We start from the raw sequence: 21521 nt of genomic DNA, 5'->3' as shown, positions 1-21521 counted from the left end.
ATGTACGTGTTCCATTTCAGATCAGGAGTAAAGGTCAAACCCAGAAGCTTGTGTTGTGGAGCTTTGTCGGCATCTAACCACAGAGCCAAGCATCGCCGATTGTCGTAAAGAATCCACTTTTCATCACAAGTTACAACCCAGTCGAGAAATTGGTTGTTCTTTTTGCATAAAAGAAGGGAAGACGGAACTTTATAATGGTGTTTTTTTTTTGGTTATCGTCCAATTCGTGAGGCACCCATTTATCAAATTTTTTTTTTCTTTCCAATCTCTCTCAAGTGGTCGGAAATTGATGTATATGTTACGTCTAATTCAGAAGCAAGTTCTTAAACAGTTGTGCATGGACTGGCTTCGACTAAGACTTTTAATTGATCGTTGTTAATATCCGATGGCCGACCACTACGCTCATAATACTCAAGACTCTTATCGCCGCCACAAAATTTCTTAAACCACCACTGTTTAATAGTAACTCCTGGGCCAAATGCTTCGTTGATATTGCGAACTGTTTCAGCAACTTTTCAGCTTTACTTGAATTGAAGTGAAATAAGAAAATTGTGAAAATGTTTCTGTTTTTTTTTTCAACGTTCTGACAAGAGGACATAATTATTTTAAAACGATTGCTATTTAAACGATTAGATAGAGCGAAAAACGCTCTTTAAAATGATATATAAAGTAAAGGTATTATAACGAAAACTTATTTGAAAATACATCATTAGAAATCCAAATTAAAAATGCCGCAAGAATTTTGTACTCAACCTAATAAATATATAAATAAATAAATATTTCGAGAAAGGAGTATTATGGCATTTCTGAGCATCCGTAGAAAATGTTCCCGACGTTTTCCGATCTCTGGAAATGCTTTATAATGCCGGTAGGTGGCGCTCACTGACGTTCTATATTTTCTGTGCACGTGAAACATGGCGGCCACATTTACAAATCCTTCGCAGTTGTTACCTTTAGGTGTGTATATTTATTCTCACGCTCTTATACCATTTATCATTATTACACGTAATATTTTGTGTGAATAGGAAAGATGAACAACATGACAACTGGACAGTAAAAGTACGAAAATATCCTTAAAGAAGTTATCAATAAATTTAGTTTGGTATTTTTTTTTTTTATAGAATCACTCCCGTGTCCAAACTTGACGCCAAATTATTTTTTTTTCTACGTATTTTGTGTTGTTAAATAAGTTATTTTAAATCATCGCAAATTTATTGATTTGTGAGAAATTTGATTACAGCCCCCCCCCCAACAACAACAAAAAAAAAAATTAACACCCGATTGCAAACGGGAGTAATTCTATAAAACTACCTTTCTTTTTTTTCCCTTTTCTTGTAAAGTTTATTTTTTATTTTTATGTTTTCAAATAATCAAAAACTAAAATAATTGCGCAAATAAAATTAATTTGAGAGAGTAAAGAAAATTCGAATTATTTAACATTAAAAGTTTTGTTTTATTTATTTATTTTTTCGAAGGCTTTGAATTAAACCACGTGTTATTATTGTTTCCCAACGGATTTAGCCGTAGCTTTCTTACGAAATTTAATAGAAAAAAATCTGTACTTTCAATTTAATTATTTGATATTTTACTTAAGCTTATCATTTTTTTTTTTTTTTATCAATCAGACACTCTTGTTTTCCTTTATTTATTTTTTTCCCCCGTTACTCGTTTTGCTCTTCGTTTGTATAGTTCCGTAAAAACTTTAGAAAATGTTCATTCATTGATCACTAAATTTAGAACACCGTCAGCCCCTTTCCCCAATGATATTCTATTTTTCGGAATACCCCCCTCCCCAACCTCGAAAGCCGTTCTTAACATGGGGAGGTTGGGATGTTTATAATACGCTGGAGAGTGGGGCATGGGGCACGTCGTAAAAATTTACCTCTATTTTTTTTTGGTAAATATCCAGATACGCTACTACAGAACACCGACCACTCTAATTTGTTTTTTTATAGGTAATTGAGGTCGCTGACAACGAATCTGATAGTCAAACTTGGGGCAAATTTACCGTTTGCATGGTATTTACCCCTGAACCCACGAACTACTTTCCACCATTTTGCAGCTTCCGTTTATGCAATGCTACGCGCATGCACGCTGTAGCATAAACGACGGCTTCACCAAGCAAACTACGTTGGGAGGAGGGGATTTTTTTTTTTTTTCCAGGATATAGAATTTTCTAATTTTCAAAAATACATTATAGCACTTTTTGGGTGGAAAATTTAAAATTAGCTGAAAAAGAAATAAAACAAGAAAAGGAAAGCACTCCAAGTTGGAGTAGGGGGGGGGTAATTTATTTGTGTTTTTTTTTTTTTTTACCTGGAACATAGAATTTTCAAATTTTCAAAAAGTAACGCACCGACATTTACCAAATAGAACACCATTTAACATTTTCCGAAGATTTTACTGTGTACATTGGGGGCGCGAGCGGGGGGGGGGCGGATGTGATGTTGGGGCGCGCGCGCCCCAACATCACATCCGCCCCCCCCCCGCTCGCGCCCCCAATGTACACAGTAAAATCTTCGGAAAATGTTAAATGGTGTTCTATTTGGTAAATGTCGGTGCGTTACTGACGGAAAAACGTTTAACTAAACTGCAAAAGCACCTATTAAGCCACAAGTTCTATAATTGAATCCCCCTCCCGCAAAAAAAGAATGAAAAACAGATGTTTGGTGCTTATGTTTTTGTAAACCACATTAAAAACTACGTGAGACAAAAAACAAAAAAAAAAGTCCCAATTTTTTGTACTTTTCTTTAACTTTAAGTCATTAAAAAAATGTCAGTCCGTAATTTTTTGATTGGTACGCCATGTGAGAAGGCAGTTTGCTAGATGAAGCAAGCCATCGTTCATGCTGCAGCGCACGCGCGTAGCATAAACGGAAGCTGCAAATGGTGGAAAGTTATTCGTGGGTTCTGGGGTTAATACCATGCAAACGGTAAATTTGCCCCAAGTTTGACTATCAGATTCGTTGTCAGCGACCTCAATTACCTATAAAAAAACAAATTAGAGTGGTCGGTGTTCTGTAGTAGCGTATCTGGATATTTACCTTTTTTTTTTTAAAGCGATTCCATGTGGACACCTGAAAAAATATTGGTACTTATGCAGAGAAGAAATAATAACGTTAAGAAACCCTGTAATAATGTTATTATTTTTTATTATGGCGGACCTGTACAAAATAGTGGTAGAAACCCATCCAATAAATGTTACCGTGAGATTTATTGGGTGTGTTATTACCACCATTTTGTTTTATTTCTTATTTTGGAGTGGTTATCGAGTCTTCAAAGACACCGCGGCCATCTTTTCTTGTTCTCCGGTAGTGTGCAACATTACTCGTTTTGGTCTTCGGGCCAAGATCAAAATGTAGTATCTGACCTGATGCTACACTTAAATTTTTTGTTCTTAGTGGGGGAGAGATCCTTCACGACTGACGTGAGATAATTTTTAATTTTTGTTCCTTTTCTCCACATTAAAAAACGACCCTGGTGTCTAACTCTGCCCTCGTGGGGGAGGCAAAGTAAATATGAACATTACTCGTTTTTCGAACCGAATAAACATTTTACATTAAATAAAAACACTAAAAATCTATCCAGTTAGGTAGAAAAGTAACTTATCTTGCCTTTGATAACATTTATTTGTTATATATATATATATATATTTTTTTTTTTTTGACAACTTTTTTGTACCTCTGTCTATTGCAAAACAAACCCTAATTTGATTATCAACAAGTGAACGCAGTTTGTGGTTCTTTTCTAAAATAGTGGCGCCTTTGAGAAATACTCTATTTATGATCTTTAATGCTAATCAGAAATTACTTTATCTGCCAATTCAAACAAATAAAAAGCAAAACAGATTCTATTTCCCCCCCCCTAAGTGTTTACGTGTGTGAATACACTAAAAATTTAGAAAGGGGTATCAGTTTTGGGTATAAATTTAATATAAAATGATCACCGACTTCCAGGTTACTCTTTTCTGTTAATACAGTCAGTCCTTCAGATCCTTTTGATAGCTTCATACTGAAAAGTTCGTATAAAAAATAAGTACTTCTCTTACAACTAACTCTGAGTGACAATATAAAAATGGCTTCCCTTGGCCTTACCACTAACCCTAAGTTTGCGTGTCGAGCCTCCCTCCTTTTCCTCAACAGAAAATCTTTTAAAACCATATATAATTGTTTAGAAAAAGAGGGGGGGGGGTAATAAAAATAATGGATTTATCTCCTATAGAAAAAGAACAATTTGGATGGCTGCCTTAAAATGCTTAAATCTCAGAAAAGGAAGATTATTTTACATTAAATGTATATGCTATACTGATCCCTCACTCTAAATTCTAAAAAAAATTTCTCTCTTTCTGGCAATTTCTCTCTCTTTTTTTTTTTTAACTGTCAAACAAAAGATAGAATCTCATATTTTAGCGAAGTGGGCAGGGTAGTAGAAAGTGCTACTATACAATATTACCAAAGAAATCTTGCAATGTATTCATTTTTAGATAGTCCCTAGTAGTAGATTTCAAATTCTTGTACATAAAATGTGTGAGAAAAATAAGGTAACCTTGACTTGAGATAGTTGGAGGTCAAAGGCGGATCGGATTCTCTTTTAGTTTTGCAAAACCTAGTGACGTTTTGGCTCTAGCTTGTACCTGCTCCTGGCTAGATGTGATTTGCATATGTGACAGTTAAGATATTGCTTCCTTCCAGCGTGAGTCTTTGAGTGGGTCTGTTTGGGGCGTCTTGTCTGCCTAGAAATACCTTGGAGCATTTCCATTACTTACACTCCAAACTATTTGAGTGGGTAAGGTGCTCCATCTGTGGCTTACTTCTGGGACTTTTTGTGATGTTCTGATGACGGTCACTTTTAGAGAACCTTATTTTGTTACCTTCATTAGAGTCTTGTTTCTTCACTTCTGACGGAACTGGGGCCGCAATTTAGCAATATTTTGCAACGTTAACGCCAGACCCAACTCTGATTTATCCACTAAGAATTTTATGACAAATGCATTACCAAGCTCCTATCTTTACATCATCAATGCTCTGATCCCCATCTGGCATCGATTGAAATGGATAGTTCTTGTCTTGGGGAGGCGCCATGTTTTGATAAGCTTCTGGGATTGACCTTTACTCCTGATCTAAAATGGAACACGTACATAAAGTCTGTTACCAAGGTTGCTGGAAAAATGGTAGGATCCTTCTACCGCTCCAGAAGATATCTCACTGCTGATCCAATTTTCTATCTCTATGGAGTACTACTGCCACATCTGGGTAGGAGCTGCTAAAAACAGCCTATCCTGCCTTGACAGAGTACAAAATAGACTTCTTAGCTTAGGGGAGAATGCCCTTTTCTCTTCCCTGCAACCTCAGAAGAGGTATTGTGAGCCTGTCTTTGTTTTATCGTTATCTCCAATCTTTGGTCCTCCCTCGCCAATCTTTCACGAAAAACACCCGTCTAGCTGAAACCACTGTCATTAATTTTCCCCACTCCTTATCTGTACCTAAATGAAAATGTAGATTTCATGAACAAAGCTTCTTTCTTAGAAGTGCATGCCTGTGGAACTCTCTTCTGTTTGCCTGTTTCCCACCTGACTACAACTTGGATATCTTCAAGTCCAACATAAACAAATTCCTGATAAACCACCCCCTTAAGTAAGTTACTAACGATTACTATATTATCCCATTGATTACTGTACACCCAATAACTCTTATCTGCGCGTGGCTTCCAGTTGACTACCATGTAAAAAAAAAAATAAAAAATTTCCGTTCTAAATTTTTTTTTTTTAATATACATACTATATTGCAATATATTCATGTGCATCTATTGCAGATTACTTGGAAACCGTTAATTTTGTGAGATTTAGCAATTAAGTATTTTTAGCAGCCATTGATGATCTCTTACTTATGGAGAAATAGATAAATCTTGGTAGTCAAATCGAGTTGTCCACCCTTGAATTTTAATGCATCCTAAAAAAAAGATATCCCATCAGACTCATAAAACTTGATTTTCTTATATAAAAAAAAAACTATCAATTTACATGATTTTGGGAATATGACATCTTCATTCCGTGATGGGTACGTGCATCAAATATATATTTTTTTTTTAAATAAATGTAATTCTAAATAAGAACCGAATATTCTGATTCCTTACGCAAAATACATTTATAACAAATTTCATGGTTTAATTTTGTGTTTTAACAAAGATATAGCATTTTTACTGAAAAAGTATAAAATCCATGACAAAACAGATTTGGCATTAAATAGGTAAAAATATCTAAACATGCAAAGCACAAAAAAATAGTTAAAACTTATTTTTGATCAGATTTAAAAATTTGAAACCAATCTTATTTAGATCAAGTGCTTTCTATGTATGCCATTAATAAGATATTTTAAGCAATTTTAATTATTTTCATGTGTATTGTTATTTTGGATAGCATGAAAATGAATCTGGTTTTTTATTTTGCGGGCTATTATCCACTTCTTCATAATTGTTGTTTCACAACGTTTCAGCCAATAATTTGTCTAGCCTTCATCAAGTGGTTAACTGCAATGGAATATACACTAGCAAAAGTACCCGTCGTTGACTGGGGTCAAAAACAGCCTACAGAAAATGGACTCTAATTGTGAAAATATGATAGGTTATGAAAAGAAAGGTTGTAAAGAGATAGCTTCGAATTCGGGGGTATCAAAACCAAAGCAAAATATTATGAAAGTAAAAATAAAATAGATAAACCCCATAATTTATTATGCCATACCTGTTCACACTGAAACACTTATCACAATATTCTGTGGATCTATATTAAAAAACCTTGTTAAACTTTGTGACATATTTCCATTCTATGGAGGTCAGGTGCGAATGAACACCCCATAATTTTATTATACCATATTTCTTCAAACTGACACATAATTATCAAAGTATACTTACGCAGATAGATATGAAAAGTTTTTATTAAAGTTTGTGCCTATTTCCATTCTATGGAGGCCAGGCGTGAACGCAGACCCCACAATTTTATTATACCATCCCTATTTAAGTTAAAACATACTTATCAAAGTATTCTTATGTACATCTATATCAAAAACACTTTAAACGTTTTTTTTTTTTTAAATTTTTAAATTTTTTATTTCCATACTTTGTGGACCAGGTGCATATGAAGACCCCACAATTTTAATAACTCATCATTATGCCAGATCAAACATACCCATTCCTGTGTCTTGATACATCTTCTATTATTATGTGATCTGTTTTCTATAATAGTCAACCATATAGGAGCCTATTCGTGACCAGACACACACACAGACATTCAGCTTTATATTATAGATATATATAGATGTTGTTTGTTTTTGTTAGCGATACTTATTGAATGAATTCAATTATTTATAGGCAAGTGCAGTTTTACCTAAATGCATGTTAGGAACAATTTTCTCTTTGACCAGTTTGGTACCCCCAAATGGAGAGCGAAATATGTATTATATATATATTTTTTTAAAAATTATCCACTGACACATGTTTCGTCATCTACGACTCATCAGAGTGGCTGAATCTAGCGAGATTCAAAATCGGGATCTTGTGATTAGAAAGCCTAAGTCTCTTCTACTGAGCTGTCTCGCAGGACTACTAATTTATCGCATTTTTACATAGATGTTGTTTGTTTGTGTTCAATTACTTATATGGAAGCGCATTTTTACCTAAATGCAAGTTGGGAATAAATTCCCCTTTGACTAGTAAAAATAATTGAGTACATTCAGTTAGCATTATTATAAACTAACCAAATAATTTTTTTGTTTATATACGTTAGAAATTTTGAGTAGCTTAGTTGGTAGAGATTCCAATTCCAGGCATGAGTTTCATTTATGCAATTTTCCTGAAGATTCCTTGAGTTCATGAAACGCTTGTATTTGGATAATGGACCCCCCCCCTCGCACACATAAATAATGTGCATGGTGCCTAAATGATTATTTTATTACAGGAAGAGCTTAAAATGAATACAAAATTGATTCAACATCAGTAACAAGACAATACAGTTCTGTAGCACTTTGAACTGTTTACCTCAAATAAGGAGCAGCAACTATTTAAATAAAACTCCTTTTAATTCCAAAAAATCAGAAGGGCTACTTTTCAGAGGATCACTCTACCCATACTTCCACTCGTATACTTATGAAAGAAAATCTTATTTCTGTCTACGAAAAATTCATTGACAAACCTTAAGATATTTCGATTTAGTATGATCCCCAAGCTGGTTATGGTAAAAATCACAAAGGATAGGAGGAGGGGCTCAGAAAAATTTTTTACTTTCTTTTCAAAAACAAGACTTGAACTAGGTCAAATAGTTGGCTGTAGATTACATTATTTTTTGGTCTCCTGACAAAGGAGAGATTGGACCTAGTAATTCACTCCTGTTCAGTTGTTCGTACTTTTCTCGATAACTGCGCCTTGGGTTTTTTTTTTTTTTAAATTTTGCACAAACATTAGTCATAGTGAAAGTAAATTATTAATTCATGGAGGGGGACCCCGCATGCTTGACTTGTTTCTTTTGTACTTCCTTTTTTCATATTGAAACAGTTACCAAAGTTTGTATCAAAGAAAGAGACGAAGAATGTAGTTGGGTTGAAGATGCTTAAGCAAGCCTCTTTTTACTCCTTATTAGGTTGAGGTAATTTGTACGTACGTGATGTAAGCAGACTACAACATGATCGTCTTCAAGTCTAATGCAAACAAGTTCTTGTTAAACAATCAAATTCTACTCAATTTCCACCCTTACTGATCATTACTGTTTTGCCTCACCAATCACCTGACACTATTTAACCCTTGTCCTCGGGTGGCGTTCTGGCCTTGATAAGTGGTGTTCTGGCCTTGATAAGTGGTGACACTCTTGTAAAAAAAAACTGTATAGCTCTTTTTTCTTATACTCAGACCAATTATTGGTAAAGACTCATTTTTATTTATTTTTTTTTAAGGATGGTAAAAATTCCTTTCTAATGATTCCTTTCTATTTTTTTGTAAATGAGTAACCGTTTATGAGGCAATTCATTATTCTTGTACAATGACTGTGTCCTTTAGGAGTGGTCGGTTGTTGCATCTTTTTCTGTTCAGCTTTGTGTCTCTGTTGCCATCTTGCATCCTATCCTCAGTGACAAAAATAACAGCTGCCATTTTGAACAATTGCTGATTTTTTAATTTTTTTTATTTTACTTTTTTTAACTAGCGTTTTTGATTTATAATTATTACGATAAATGCAATACTCATCTGCTTGTTTTTCACAAAAAATGGTGCCATGATTTTTTTTGTTTTTTTTGGATAATTTCCTAGCTTAAGCGAGGAAATTTCAAATTTGTTCTGTATCTACATATATATATATATATATATATATATATATATGTGTGTGTGTTTTATTTTTTTATTACCGTTTTATCTGCTTAGTTACACATGTTTCGGTTACCGAATCGTATTAAACGTGTAACTAAGCAGATAAAATGGTAATAAATAAATAAAACATATTTGCTCTGCAATAGTATTGAGCACTTTCTTCAGGTTTTTACTAATTACGATTTTTGCTATACATATATATATATATATATATATATATATATATATATATATATATATATAAAATATATATGGCGATTAAGCTACACTGAATATTCCGCGTTTCATCCGCTCTAGGATTCTTCAGGCTTATGCGCCTATGTATTGAGCACTTTTGAAGTAAATACTTAAAGTTTACGCATAAATTTATACTTTTATATATTAATTTTATGTGAGTAAATGAAGTAGTTATATATATATATATATATATATATATATATATATATTACAAATTTAAGACGGTAAATTATATTTTACAGGAATTATTTGATAGGATATTTAAATAAGATATACTGAAATTTCCTTAATCCGCAAAGTTTCAAATAAATGCGTTCTTCTCATCAGAGGAAAGATATTAAATAAATATTACAGTGAAGCTATGAATTTGCTGGTATTGGCATTAATTGAAAGAGTAGGAATGTTGGAGTCGTCCCATCGCCAGTACATATTAATGATAATAAGCCAAATATAAAGTTATATACTTTAAAAGTTTATCTTTTTTTTTTTTTTTTTTTTTTTTAACTTGGGAAATCATCTCTTGCCAAGACCCGAAAGCCACTCGAGGATGAGGGTTAATGAATGTAAGATGGTAGTGTAGTAATCGTTAATGGTGTAAATCGGGTAGAATTCGATTATTTATGGGGATGGTTCAACGAGAACTATATTATCCATATATTATTGTGCTTGTTCTTTAGTCTGTACATTATGCTTTGAAAAAGACCAAATATAAAGTTTGAAGGCCAAACTGCTTCAAAAAATGCCAGTAATACTACACAAAATTAAACATTATCTGAACATTTATTGAATTAAAATAGAATTAAAATTCTGAAATAAATGAAAGTTGTCATATGACAATGTATGAATTCTAAAATTTATAGTTTTGAAATTATTATTGGAAAGTGTAATTTATTTTTTGATTTTTTTTGGAAACGGAACTTGTCATTGTATCAAATTACTGTATTATTTTTTACTTAAGTTACATAAAACTTTGACATTTTCGGATAATCTTGATTTGTCTCCCCTTGTTTTGAAGAGTTCTTAAAAATATGAAAAGAAAATTCTCCAAAATAACCAGAATGCACAAGTGCCAAATTTTTTTTTTCATTTTTGGTCCTGAGTATGACCTTAAAACATCCAGCGGTGAAGCTCTATTTGGGAGCTGTGAAGAATGTGGCGTTGCCCCTTAGTTACCATTGCTCCCAGGTCAACTTTGGACCAGAGTGGTAATATGTGTTAGGGCATCTGGTGCTACCATATCAGGCTGTTTGAAGATATTGGCTTCCTGACTAAATATGCATCGAACTTTATTGTTTTTTTTTTTTTTGCCCCTTGCAAAACTCAATCATATTCTGCAAAGTAAAAAAACAAAAACAATTTTTCTCTCTACAAAACAACCAAACCAAACACCATGAATAAATATTTGAAGATATAAAGAACTTAAAGCATAAAAACTTTGTCCAAAATTACTGGATTCGACATTAAATTTGAGGCCTTAATTAACCATGCTCTAGTCCATCACCTTACAGATGCTAAACTTCTGACTGACCAATAATATGGATTTAGACAAGCCCATTCCACAGCAGACATCCTAACTGTAATCTCTGAACATATATACCATTCACTGGACAAAGCCGGGGAGGGCAGAGCAGTAGCTCTAGATATATCTAAGGCTTTTGACAGGGTATGGCATGAGGGTCTCCTCAGGAAAATTACATCATACGGTATCACTGGTAGAATACTAAACATAATTAAATCCTTCTTAGATAAGAGAAAAATCCAGGTTGTCCTCGATGGTCGTACATCTAAACAATATGATATAAATGCGAGAGTGCCCCAAGGGTCTATCTTTGGACCTCTGTTGTTCCTAATATTCATAAATGACCTCCCCGACAAAACTGCCTCTGAGATGGGTATATATGCTGATGACACCACACTCTATAACAGGCACGACAGGAAAACAAATGAACACATATCTAAAGAAATGGCAGAAACACTAAAGGATGACCTTCAATCTGTAGTGGAATGGGGATAAAAATGGATGGTCACGTTCAATGCCGCCAAGACTAAACTAGTTTCCTTCAATAATTACAAGAAACCTTCTCTACCACCAATAGCAATGGCCAACGACTCTTTATCTGAGAGTACATCTTTCAAAGTGCTTGGCCTAATGTTCACAGTAAACATGAGTTGGAACAATTACATTGAAAGCATTGCCAGGGTCACTGCAAAGAAGGTAGGCTCTCTCTACCATGCTAGAAAACTACTAACATCCGAAAGTATCCTGTACCTCTATAAGGCCACCATTCGCCCATGTATGGAGTATTGCTGTCATATTTGGGCTGGTGCATCTGCTACTAGTTTCTCACTCCTAGACAAGGTTCAAAAGAATCGCTAATCTGATATGCCCTGAACTGGCATCTAAGCTTCAGTCTCTGTCCCATCGATGAAATGTTGCATCCCTCTCCCTGTTCTACAAGTATTTTAATGGTGAATGCTCTGACGAACTACAAGCACTTGTGCCCCCACGACGTAAACACCCTCGACAAACCCGACAGGCAGCTAAATCCCACCCCCACACAGTAGAGATCCCTAGATGTAAAAGATCTTTCTACTCCAGTAGTTTCTTCCCCAGAATCGCTAGACTTGGAATTCCATTCCAGGTCCCTACTTCCCCAACTGCCCTGACGTGCAGAAGTTAAAGTGTAACGTGAACCGACATCTTGCTGCCTTGTTTGGGGTGAAAATGTAATAAAAATAAAATAAAAATAAAAAAAATAATTCGAGAAGGATTGATATGTCGTTAAATAAACAACCAACCAATCAAATCTGTTCCTTTTTAATTGAATTATTTGAGAGACTTAAAATTATTTTAAAGCAATGTTGGGAAAGTCATATACTCTAAAGAGGCTTTAGCCATAGTAAGTTACGTATTTTAAATTTAAAAAAATGCACCACAATTTTAAGTTTATTTTTAAAAGCGTGTTTTCCTGTAGGCTGAAATATCGGTTAATTACAATTCTTTTTTCGTTTCTATTCAATGTTGCTAATTTTATTTTTTTAAGCTTTGAACGGAACATTGCATGTTTCAGCTACAATCACTACATGACAGCAATAATGCTAAGATAAAGGAACCTTTTGATTTTAAATATAGACATGACGAGAATTCGTTAACTAAAGATAACAGTCTGGATTTAGAAAGCCACAAGCTATGGATGAACTGAATGTAATATCTCTTAAAATACTTCTGTGAACAACTCGTTTTAATGGGTGACTTATGAAAAGAATTTTAATCTTTCGGTTGGAAAATGCTTGGCATGAATTGAATGAATAGATTTGTCAGTTTGAAAGGTTTTTTGAAAGCCAAGAGAGCCAATGGTTGAAAAAAAAAAAACCCAACCTTTTTCAATACAAGGACCGTTTTTTTTTTTTTTTTTGTTTTTTTTTACTCAAAAACAAATGTTGAAGTTATGAAGACGGAAGTAGTGCTGTTAAAATGAATGACCTTTTTATGGTCCAGAATTTATTTTTCTACATAGTCACCACCATTCTCAATGCACTTTTGCCAGTGATAAACGATGCCTCGGTTGTATAAGTCTGAAGTGCACTTAGTCACTCACATCTGTTGCCACTCTGAAATCGGCAAACGCATCGGCTTCATAAACTTTTAACAGGTGATGGGGAATGTTGATCAGTTTTTTTTTTTTGTTTTTTTTTGTATAGAGGAATTCAATGACGCAGCTCTGCTTCTAATGCACACCTTTGACAAAAGTTGCTTTTTTAGTCTCACACTGTTAATATCTACAACAAAAAAGGTGAAACTTTCAGGACATGAATGCATAAGTTCAATCATTATAACAATACAATTTGTAATCCCCTCTGATCTGTTCAGACAAAATAAAAAAATAGGAGGCATTACTTTTGCAACATCCCTCTTATTAATTGCCTAGCATTATCTGGGAGGCAGCCCGCGTGAAGAGAGGTGTTAAAAAAAAAAGTGGTAGTAGACAGGCAGGCTCGAACCCGTAATGCGAAGGAGAAAAAGAAGGTGGAAAAAAAAAACGTTAAGTTTTAGCTGATGCATCCATGACGAAACTGGAAGCCGTGAGCATTGGAATTAAGCGTAGTCAATCCAATGGAGACAATGACTTGCGAAAATGTTGATGAAAAAAAAAAAAAATCCCTCCTTGTAGAAAACTGCTCAGTTGAGTGAAGGAATTAATGTTTTTGGCCAATTTTTCGATATTTGCCGTCCAAGACATCGATCTTCAAAACGATACCAATTTTGTCAGGATCTGTCGCATATATCAAAAGCTTTTGGCAGACATACAAACACACACACATTTTGCCTTTTATATAATAGACTAGCCTGGGTACCTACAATTGCCCGGGTGTTTGGAGAGGTGTGTGTGTTGAGCAAAAAAAAAAAAAAAAAAAAAAAAGTGGGTGTAGGCAGACAGGCAGGCTCAAACCCATACCGCAAAGGAGGAAAAGAACGGGAAAAAGCGTGACATCTTTGCCGTTGCGTCTATCGCCAAACCGGAAGTGATGAAGGTTTAAATTAAGGCTAGTCAATTGAAAAGAGGGGATGACTTTCGAAAATATTGGTGAAAAAGGTGACCTCTCCTTGTAGAAAAGTGCCCAGTTGAGGGCGAAGGAATTAATGTTTTTGGCTAATTTTCCATATTTGTTGTTCGAAGAGTCGAGCTTCAAAACAATACTGATCTTGTGAAAATCCATTAGGCAGACATACAAACATCCATACATTTAAACAGACAGGTGAGATTTAAATTATGGATAAGAAAAATAAAGGAAAATTGAATATGTGTAACAATGGTGAAAGAAAAATATATTCCAAAAATTATATAAATTAGTTTCATTCTTATGAAGAAAATAATTGATTAATGGGAATTTGTAGGCATTACAACAAATCTTGCAAGTTTGAAGTATTGAGTTATTTCCCCTTAATTTTTCATAGATTATTTTTTCTTTAAAAATGAAATTACTTGATCAATTTATGTGATTTTTTAATATATTTTCATTTTATCACAGGTACATACATCATACAGATTTTTCTTTGTTTTTGCTTTTTAATATAGAGAGAATTTTGGAACCAAAATTTCTTTAGCCTTAATTTGTAACCATGAACTTGTCTAGTGATTGTAAGACTGGTGGGTGGGTGAAGTAACATCTACCATTTAAAATTTTCCTAGACTGACATAGTTTTGCAGAAGAGTTAGTAGATTATAGGTTATTAGGACTTATTACTGTAGTCACTCCTATTTCTGCATTGAAATTACTAAAGCGAAGAATGGCTTGCTGGATGCTGTACAAAAATTATTGAATGTGAACAAAATTTTAAAAATTTACTAATAAGTGACTAAAACTCGTACAAAGCAGAATTGTGTATATAGCTTTTGCTTATGAGGTTATACCGGTCAAGATATTTATACGAAAAAGACAAACAGCCGAGATGACAATATGGTGGGAATTTTGTTTAACTCTATCAAAAAAAAGATAGAGACAATGTCTGTTTTCAAATCTTAGATATTACAATCTAGGAAGTATGCAAAAACTTCTCCCGGAATCTAAGTGATGTGAAAACCCCGACACAAAAAGCCTTTCGTAGACATACACAAACGCACATGCCCATTTTGCCTTTTCTATATTAGACTAGTGGGGGTGTCTGGCATTGCCCGAGTGTTTTATAAAATTCTTTGCAGTTAATGGGGAAAAAAATTAAGAAATTTACATGCAGAGTTTGAACCTACAAACCACGTCATGCAAAAAAATTAAACAAAAAGATCGCTATCAACTTACCCACAGTGGAAGTTTCACGGCCTGTTGTTCTATCATTCTTGCTAAGCGATGACATGGAAAAAATGGCTTTACCGATGATAGATAAATTAAAATAACGGTTTCGATTATCAGGGGGTATTCAAAACTTAACTAAGATCACTCCTAGACTTATACATTACAGTTCTGTAAATTTCAAAGACAATCTGTTCAGCCATTTCGGTGTCTATAAGGAATGAACTATCATGCACGCACACACACACACACAGTTGCATTTATATAATTGTAGAGATAAGGAGAAAGAAGCAACCTTAATAGAAGTCAGTGTCCCTATTGATGCTTGGTTAAACAGAACTGTGAGAGAAGAGAAAACAAAATACCAAGAGCTTTTTATTTTTATTATTTTTATTTTTACATGGTAGTCACCACTTATCAAGGCCGGAAGCCACTCAGGGATAAGGGTTATTGTGTGTATAGTAATCAATGGGATAATATCGTAGTAATCGTTAGTAATGGAGATTTGATAAAGTGTCTAACTTAAGGGGGCGGTTTATCAGGAATTTGTTTATGTTGGACTTGAAGACATCCGAGTTGTAGTCAGGTGGGAAACAGGCAAACGGAAGAGAGTTCCACAGGCGTGCACTTCTAAGAAAGGAAAAGAAACTCTCATCTCGGGAAGATCTTCATAATTCCAATAATTATAAGAGTAACTGGACATACAAAAAATTTGAAAACCTACCTGGCAAGTATACCCTATTAATCAAATGCAAGAACGATACAAACGATTGAACTTAAAGGGGCAGGTAGAATCTTCAAAAGACCTCTTAGTTAGAATATGAGATAGTGAGTGAATGCCTGGCATCCGATAGGTAGCTCCATCCTCAGCTAAAATAAAATAATTGAAAAAAAAATGCATAACTTCCCTTTAATAGATTAGGGTCTTCCATAAGTCTGATTTTCATAAACAGACCATTTCAATGTTATATAAGACACTGTTCAAGCCTCCATGAAGAGTTTTTTCCTGTCCGGGCCAATTGAGGTCAATTTTGAAAGTAGGATTATATGGCATGTTATACCATTTTTCTGGGTCAAAATTTAATCGGGAATTCCAAAAAATTGTGTAAAATACAAAATATGGCTTAGTTTCGTAAATATGATAGTTTTTTCAAAATGTGATATAATATCCCTAAATTGGAGACTGGTTTCCCGAACACGATAATAGCTTTGTCTTTTAACTTATATCTCACTAGAAGCCCAAAATTGAACTTTGAAATATTTTGGTTCTTCATTTCAAAAAGACAAGAAGAATTATTGACCCATTTTTGATGCTTATGAAAGATTTTGGGAATATAAGGGCTTCAGACGATTCTAGTAAGATAGACAAATCATTGGAATATTTTTTAACACCAGAAATAATTAAAACGAATATTTCAAGAAATCAGAACCTTGCAAAGTGATTAACTGTTTAGGTTAGTTAAGTCAGAAATAACACAAATCATTGCAAACAAAAGAAGTCACTTTACGAAGAAAAATCGTTTTAATTAAGCACTGTACGACAATCTCATCCCTAAGGCAATGTTATACTGCTGCATGATATTCTTGGATTTGGAAGCGAGAGCAGCATCACTTAAATTTTCACCAAGCTCTTGGAATTGATGCACAGATTTCTGGTTGTAATTGTCCTCACCAACCCATTTCACTATCAGTTTATCTCTCTGCCTGGAGAAGCAATGAATTAAGTGTGGAGGGAAGGTTGTTCTGGGGTTAGAGATAGTGGTTGAGGAGCTTTAGAACGACTCTTACGCATCTTGGCTAGATGGTATTCAGCTTTCTCTTCAATTGACAAGCTGCTGTAGCCACCCTCTGCACTTGATCTACCCTTCTTAGCTTGGTTTTGAATGGCATTTTGTTAAAATTCAAGTAATAAGCAGTTATATTCATGATTAATTTGAATATGTTAGCTCTCTCCTGAACCTATAAACACTAAATATAACAGATATGATGAAGAATATGACTTAGTAGCACTAAGGGAATTTCCCAGGGCGTCCATTCCTCTATTTAGTACTTTTGGGATTTCCCTTCAACCCTATAAGGGAAAATATCAGAAATTTATCAAAATCCCCCGAAATTATCATATGAACTCATGAATGAAAGAATGGAAGAGTTAATGATTGTTCATCATCAGAAACATCATTTTATACATAATTTTTTTTTTTTTTTTTTTTTTTTTTTCTGGCATATAACCCATGAAAATGCACTTTTTCAGGAAATTTTAAAATTTGACATGGGTGGTAAAATATGTGGTCTAAATTTGGATAAAAATCAAAAAATTGTCTCCTGCATGTTTTCAACATCATTAAAAAACTTTTCCATCACACAGATTTTTTATTTGGACCTTTTTAGAGCCTGTGATTTAGTTTATCAGAAAAAAATATTTTTGGCTTCAGAAGCCAAATTTCTTTCTGAAATGAGGTGTATCTTTACCTATATGTATCAGATTTTGTTGAAGATGGCGTTTTCAGATCAGTTAATGGTATTGGAATGATTGAGTTTCCACATTGCATTCGCGAACCTGTGGGCCCCTAAAGTTAAAAATTCTCCAATTTTTGTAAAAATAAAAAATAAAAAATTGTCACAGACATAAATCCGTATTTAGTTAACCCCCCCCCCCAAAAAAAACATGAAAGCGTTTCAGGCATAATTTTTTGCAGAAGTCTATCTACACATGGTACTTCCTTGCCTGGATCCTTCATTTTTTGTAATGGAAGAGTAATATTTGAAATATGGCCTTTTAGGTGCTTTGAAATTTTTTTGTCACGATTTTTAGGTCGTTTTCGGCTAATTTTTCCCGCAAATGCTGCCGTGGCTACAAAATTATAGACTAGAACTAGGTAAACCCATATGATTTTGAAAGCTTAACTTATTGGCAACAGATATGACCACATGCCGCAGTTTGAAGTTGTGAGGGCTGGCTGAAAATAATTTTGGCTTTACATGGGGAAAAAACTGTTCATCGAGGCTTGAATAGTGTCAAACATACGAGTGTTAACAAAAATGACATTTTAGTCAGTTTTCCAACTTGCTTACAAATTATATGTAATTAAAGTCTGTATTATGTCATCCTCATCCATTTTTTTTTTCAATGTGACCAAACCAACAAAGTCTCCTGTTCTGCACACGCATCTCTTTATACTATCCAGATTTAATCTTCCTCTCATTAAGATTCATATTACGTATCCACCTTATCATTCTCATTTCATTTCTCGCCATGCAGCGCATGTCTTCATCACTCACTAGCCAGGTTTAGCTGCTCCACCTTGTGCTCCAATGGTATCACCAAGGTAACAAAACTTCTCAAACTCAATAGCTTCGCTAGCCAGATATACTTTTTCTACATCTTGTAACATAGTGCGGATGTACATACACGAGAAGTGATGGGGGAGGGACTATAAATAAAAGGCAAAGATCTCAGGAGAGACTTGTTAACAATCGAGATCTCGTGAGAAATGTGGATAATGTTCACGATCACGTGCAAGGCGTGTAGGATGCTTGAGAAGGAGATCATGTGGGTGGTGTCATGGCTGTAACAATGAAGAAATGTTGCTACAAAGAACAGGCGAGTCAGAGTTATTTCCTGTTATTTGTCTTGGTTCTCCTTTGCAACTGAAACTCCACACAATGTATGTTGGTCCATGGACAATGTTACAACCTGAGTTCTACCCTGTCTCCATTGTCTTATACTTCTTCCACATAAAGAAGTTATCCGCTCTAAACCTACCAATTCCACTGGAATTTTTTGTGTACCCAATGCTTACAGGTATCATAAAACCTTGAATTGCACCAGACTTCTTTTCTGCAAACTGAGCAGGAGAGCTTTCCTCTTTTTTGGTAAGTAGCAATTCCATTCAATTCCGTTTCTTCTACAAGGCATGGCTACATAAATCATGCTCTGCTATCAAGAACAGACTGAAAGACAATCGTATCATAACTTCACTTGCAGAAGGTGTTTGGGATTGCTGCCCATTCACACTACTCGGGATATTAAACAAGTGAAGTTGCAGTTCCATTTTCCTGTTTTCCAACTGGCTACAACATGGTTGTCTTCAAGTCCAACGTGAACAAGTCATTCACTTAAGTAATCCAATTTACCCAATTCCCACTTACTACAACATGTTCCCATTGACTGCTGTACACTCATTAACCCTTATCCTCGAGTGGCCTACAGGCCTTGATAAGTGATGACTCCTTCCCCCCCCCCCTCCTCTCCCCCCCCCCAAAAAAAAAAGTTGACTTTTCGCTATCTTGGTGACGTGGTCTGGTGAAAAAGGTGGTTGTTGGGTCTTGATAAGTGGTGAATCATTGTTAAAAAAAAACAACAAAAAACACCTACTGGATATATAAAAAAATAAAGGGCAGATAACTCTCTAAGTACCTTTGTTTTGATGTAGTTTGACATTAATATATGTCTTAGTTGTCAATGATAATTGTGTCCCGATATATAATTAATTAGATTAAATAAGAGACTTGCCGTATAGTTGGACAAATCCTACACTGATGACATTGCTCTTGTTAATGAAAGCACACATAAACTTCAAGTTTTTGTTAATGTATTAGCAAAGAATACACAAGAGATAGGATTAGAAATAAAACTAGAGAAAACAGAATGTATGTCTTCAGCTAAACCACAGTTTAACTTAGATATGACTATTCACAATCAAACAGGTCACCCAATTCACTTATTTAGGGCATAGACTGATTTTCTTCAGTGATCATGAGATGACATTGAAACAGAATCAGGCTGGGTTGGGTGGCTTTCCAAAAACACAGCACTATTCGAAAATCAAAAAGGTGCTGTAACTGCCGGGATCTGTTTTGCACAGGAGAAAATTAGAGATCCTTCCAATCCTCATTTGCTGAGGCATCTCGTTATACAATAGAGGCTATGCTTACAACAATTGTGTCAGAAGTGTTCTCCTGTATGTTAGCAAGACTTGGCTTGTTACAGTTGAGGACATTTCTAGACTAACTTTCAACGATCATGCAATGATACAATGGATATGCTCCTCAAAGTTTACTAATAGAACCCTTTCGGTGAACTGATCCAGGTTTGACCTCAATTCAGTAGATAAAACCCTACGCTGGAATAGACCGAGATGATTTGGTCACATTCAACACATGGCAATCGACAAGTGGCCAAGAAGAATCATAAACTTTGATGTCCCTGGGGCCTTTCCAAGAGATCAACCTAGAAAGGGGTCGACCAGGACTTGAAACATCATAGGTTAACAGAAATATTGGCAATGGATTGAATCAAGTGGAATGAAACCATTCGATCAAATCAGCAACCCAAATCTTGCTAACTTTGAACTCTGGAATGAGTAATGATAAACTAGTAGTAGTAGTAGTAGTTCCAATACTACAATACTGATCATTACTTTGTGCGTGGTAACATTCGCTATTTGCATACAATTCCAAGTTTTAAACTTACCAAGTAGGTCATCAAATTTGTTTTTATTTTTATTCACTCTGCCAAATAATCCATAAGATATTAGGAGACCAATTAAAATTTAATGTTTGGTGGCCGACCCGCCAGATGTCAACTGTGTTGAGGATGAAAGCATAAATCTAACAGCTGACACAAAATCTACTCACAAATTATCTTTTAAAATTATATGGTAAAGTTAAGAAACAAAATCTCCTGGAGAATTGTTTTGATGCTAAAATAAAAATAAAAAAAATAGCAAAGTATGGATAACAAAATAGTTTAAAAAAAAAAAAAAAATTTTTTTTTTTTTTTTTTTTAAACTGTCTTATTTTTTTTTTTTTTATTGGTCCCTCGACAAAGGAGCGATTGGACCTAGCAATTCGCTCCTGTTCGTCAGTTCATTTATGTGCACTTTTCTCAATAACCATACCTTAAGAATTTTGTACAAACATTAGTTATGGTAAAAGTAAATTTTTACTAGAATAGATTTTCTGGGATAACTCGGGTTAATGAGTGAACATTGTTATAATTGTAGTGATGTAAATTGGGTAGAATTTGATTATTTAAAGAGTTTGTTTACATTGGACTTAAAAACGGTCATGTTATAGTCAGCTGGGAAGCAGCCTCGTGGTATTGTTCTACAGATGAGCAGCTTTAGAAAAGAAGCTTTTCTTATGGC

The 21521-nt window shown here is 34.5% G+C and overlaps 1 protein-coding gene across 1 annotated transcript in view; it reads left to right on the top strand.

The window, feature by feature from the left end:
- Positions 1–819: 819 nt before the first annotated feature.
- The window catches only part of LOC145248296 (U6 snRNA-associated Sm-like protein LSm5), a 166070-nt gene continuing 145368 nt past the window's right edge, over positions 820–21521 (top strand). The window contains exon 1 of the mRNA XM_080110174.1: positions 820–957. Coding sequence (XP_079966300.1) covers positions 915–957 — 43 coding nt within the window. The 5' untranslated portion in view covers positions 820–914. The remainder of the gene's footprint in view (positions 958–21521) is intronic.

The sequence above is a fragment of the Euprymna scolopes genome, chromosome 26 (genome assembly GCF_053919585.1).
Source record: "Euprymna scolopes isolate OS-2025 chromosome 26, ASM5391958v1, whole genome shotgun sequence".
Taxonomy (NCBI): Eukaryota; Metazoa; Mollusca; class Cephalopoda; order Sepiida; family Sepiolidae; genus Euprymna; species Euprymna scolopes.
This window is presented reverse-complemented; position numbering and strand designations above follow the sequence as displayed.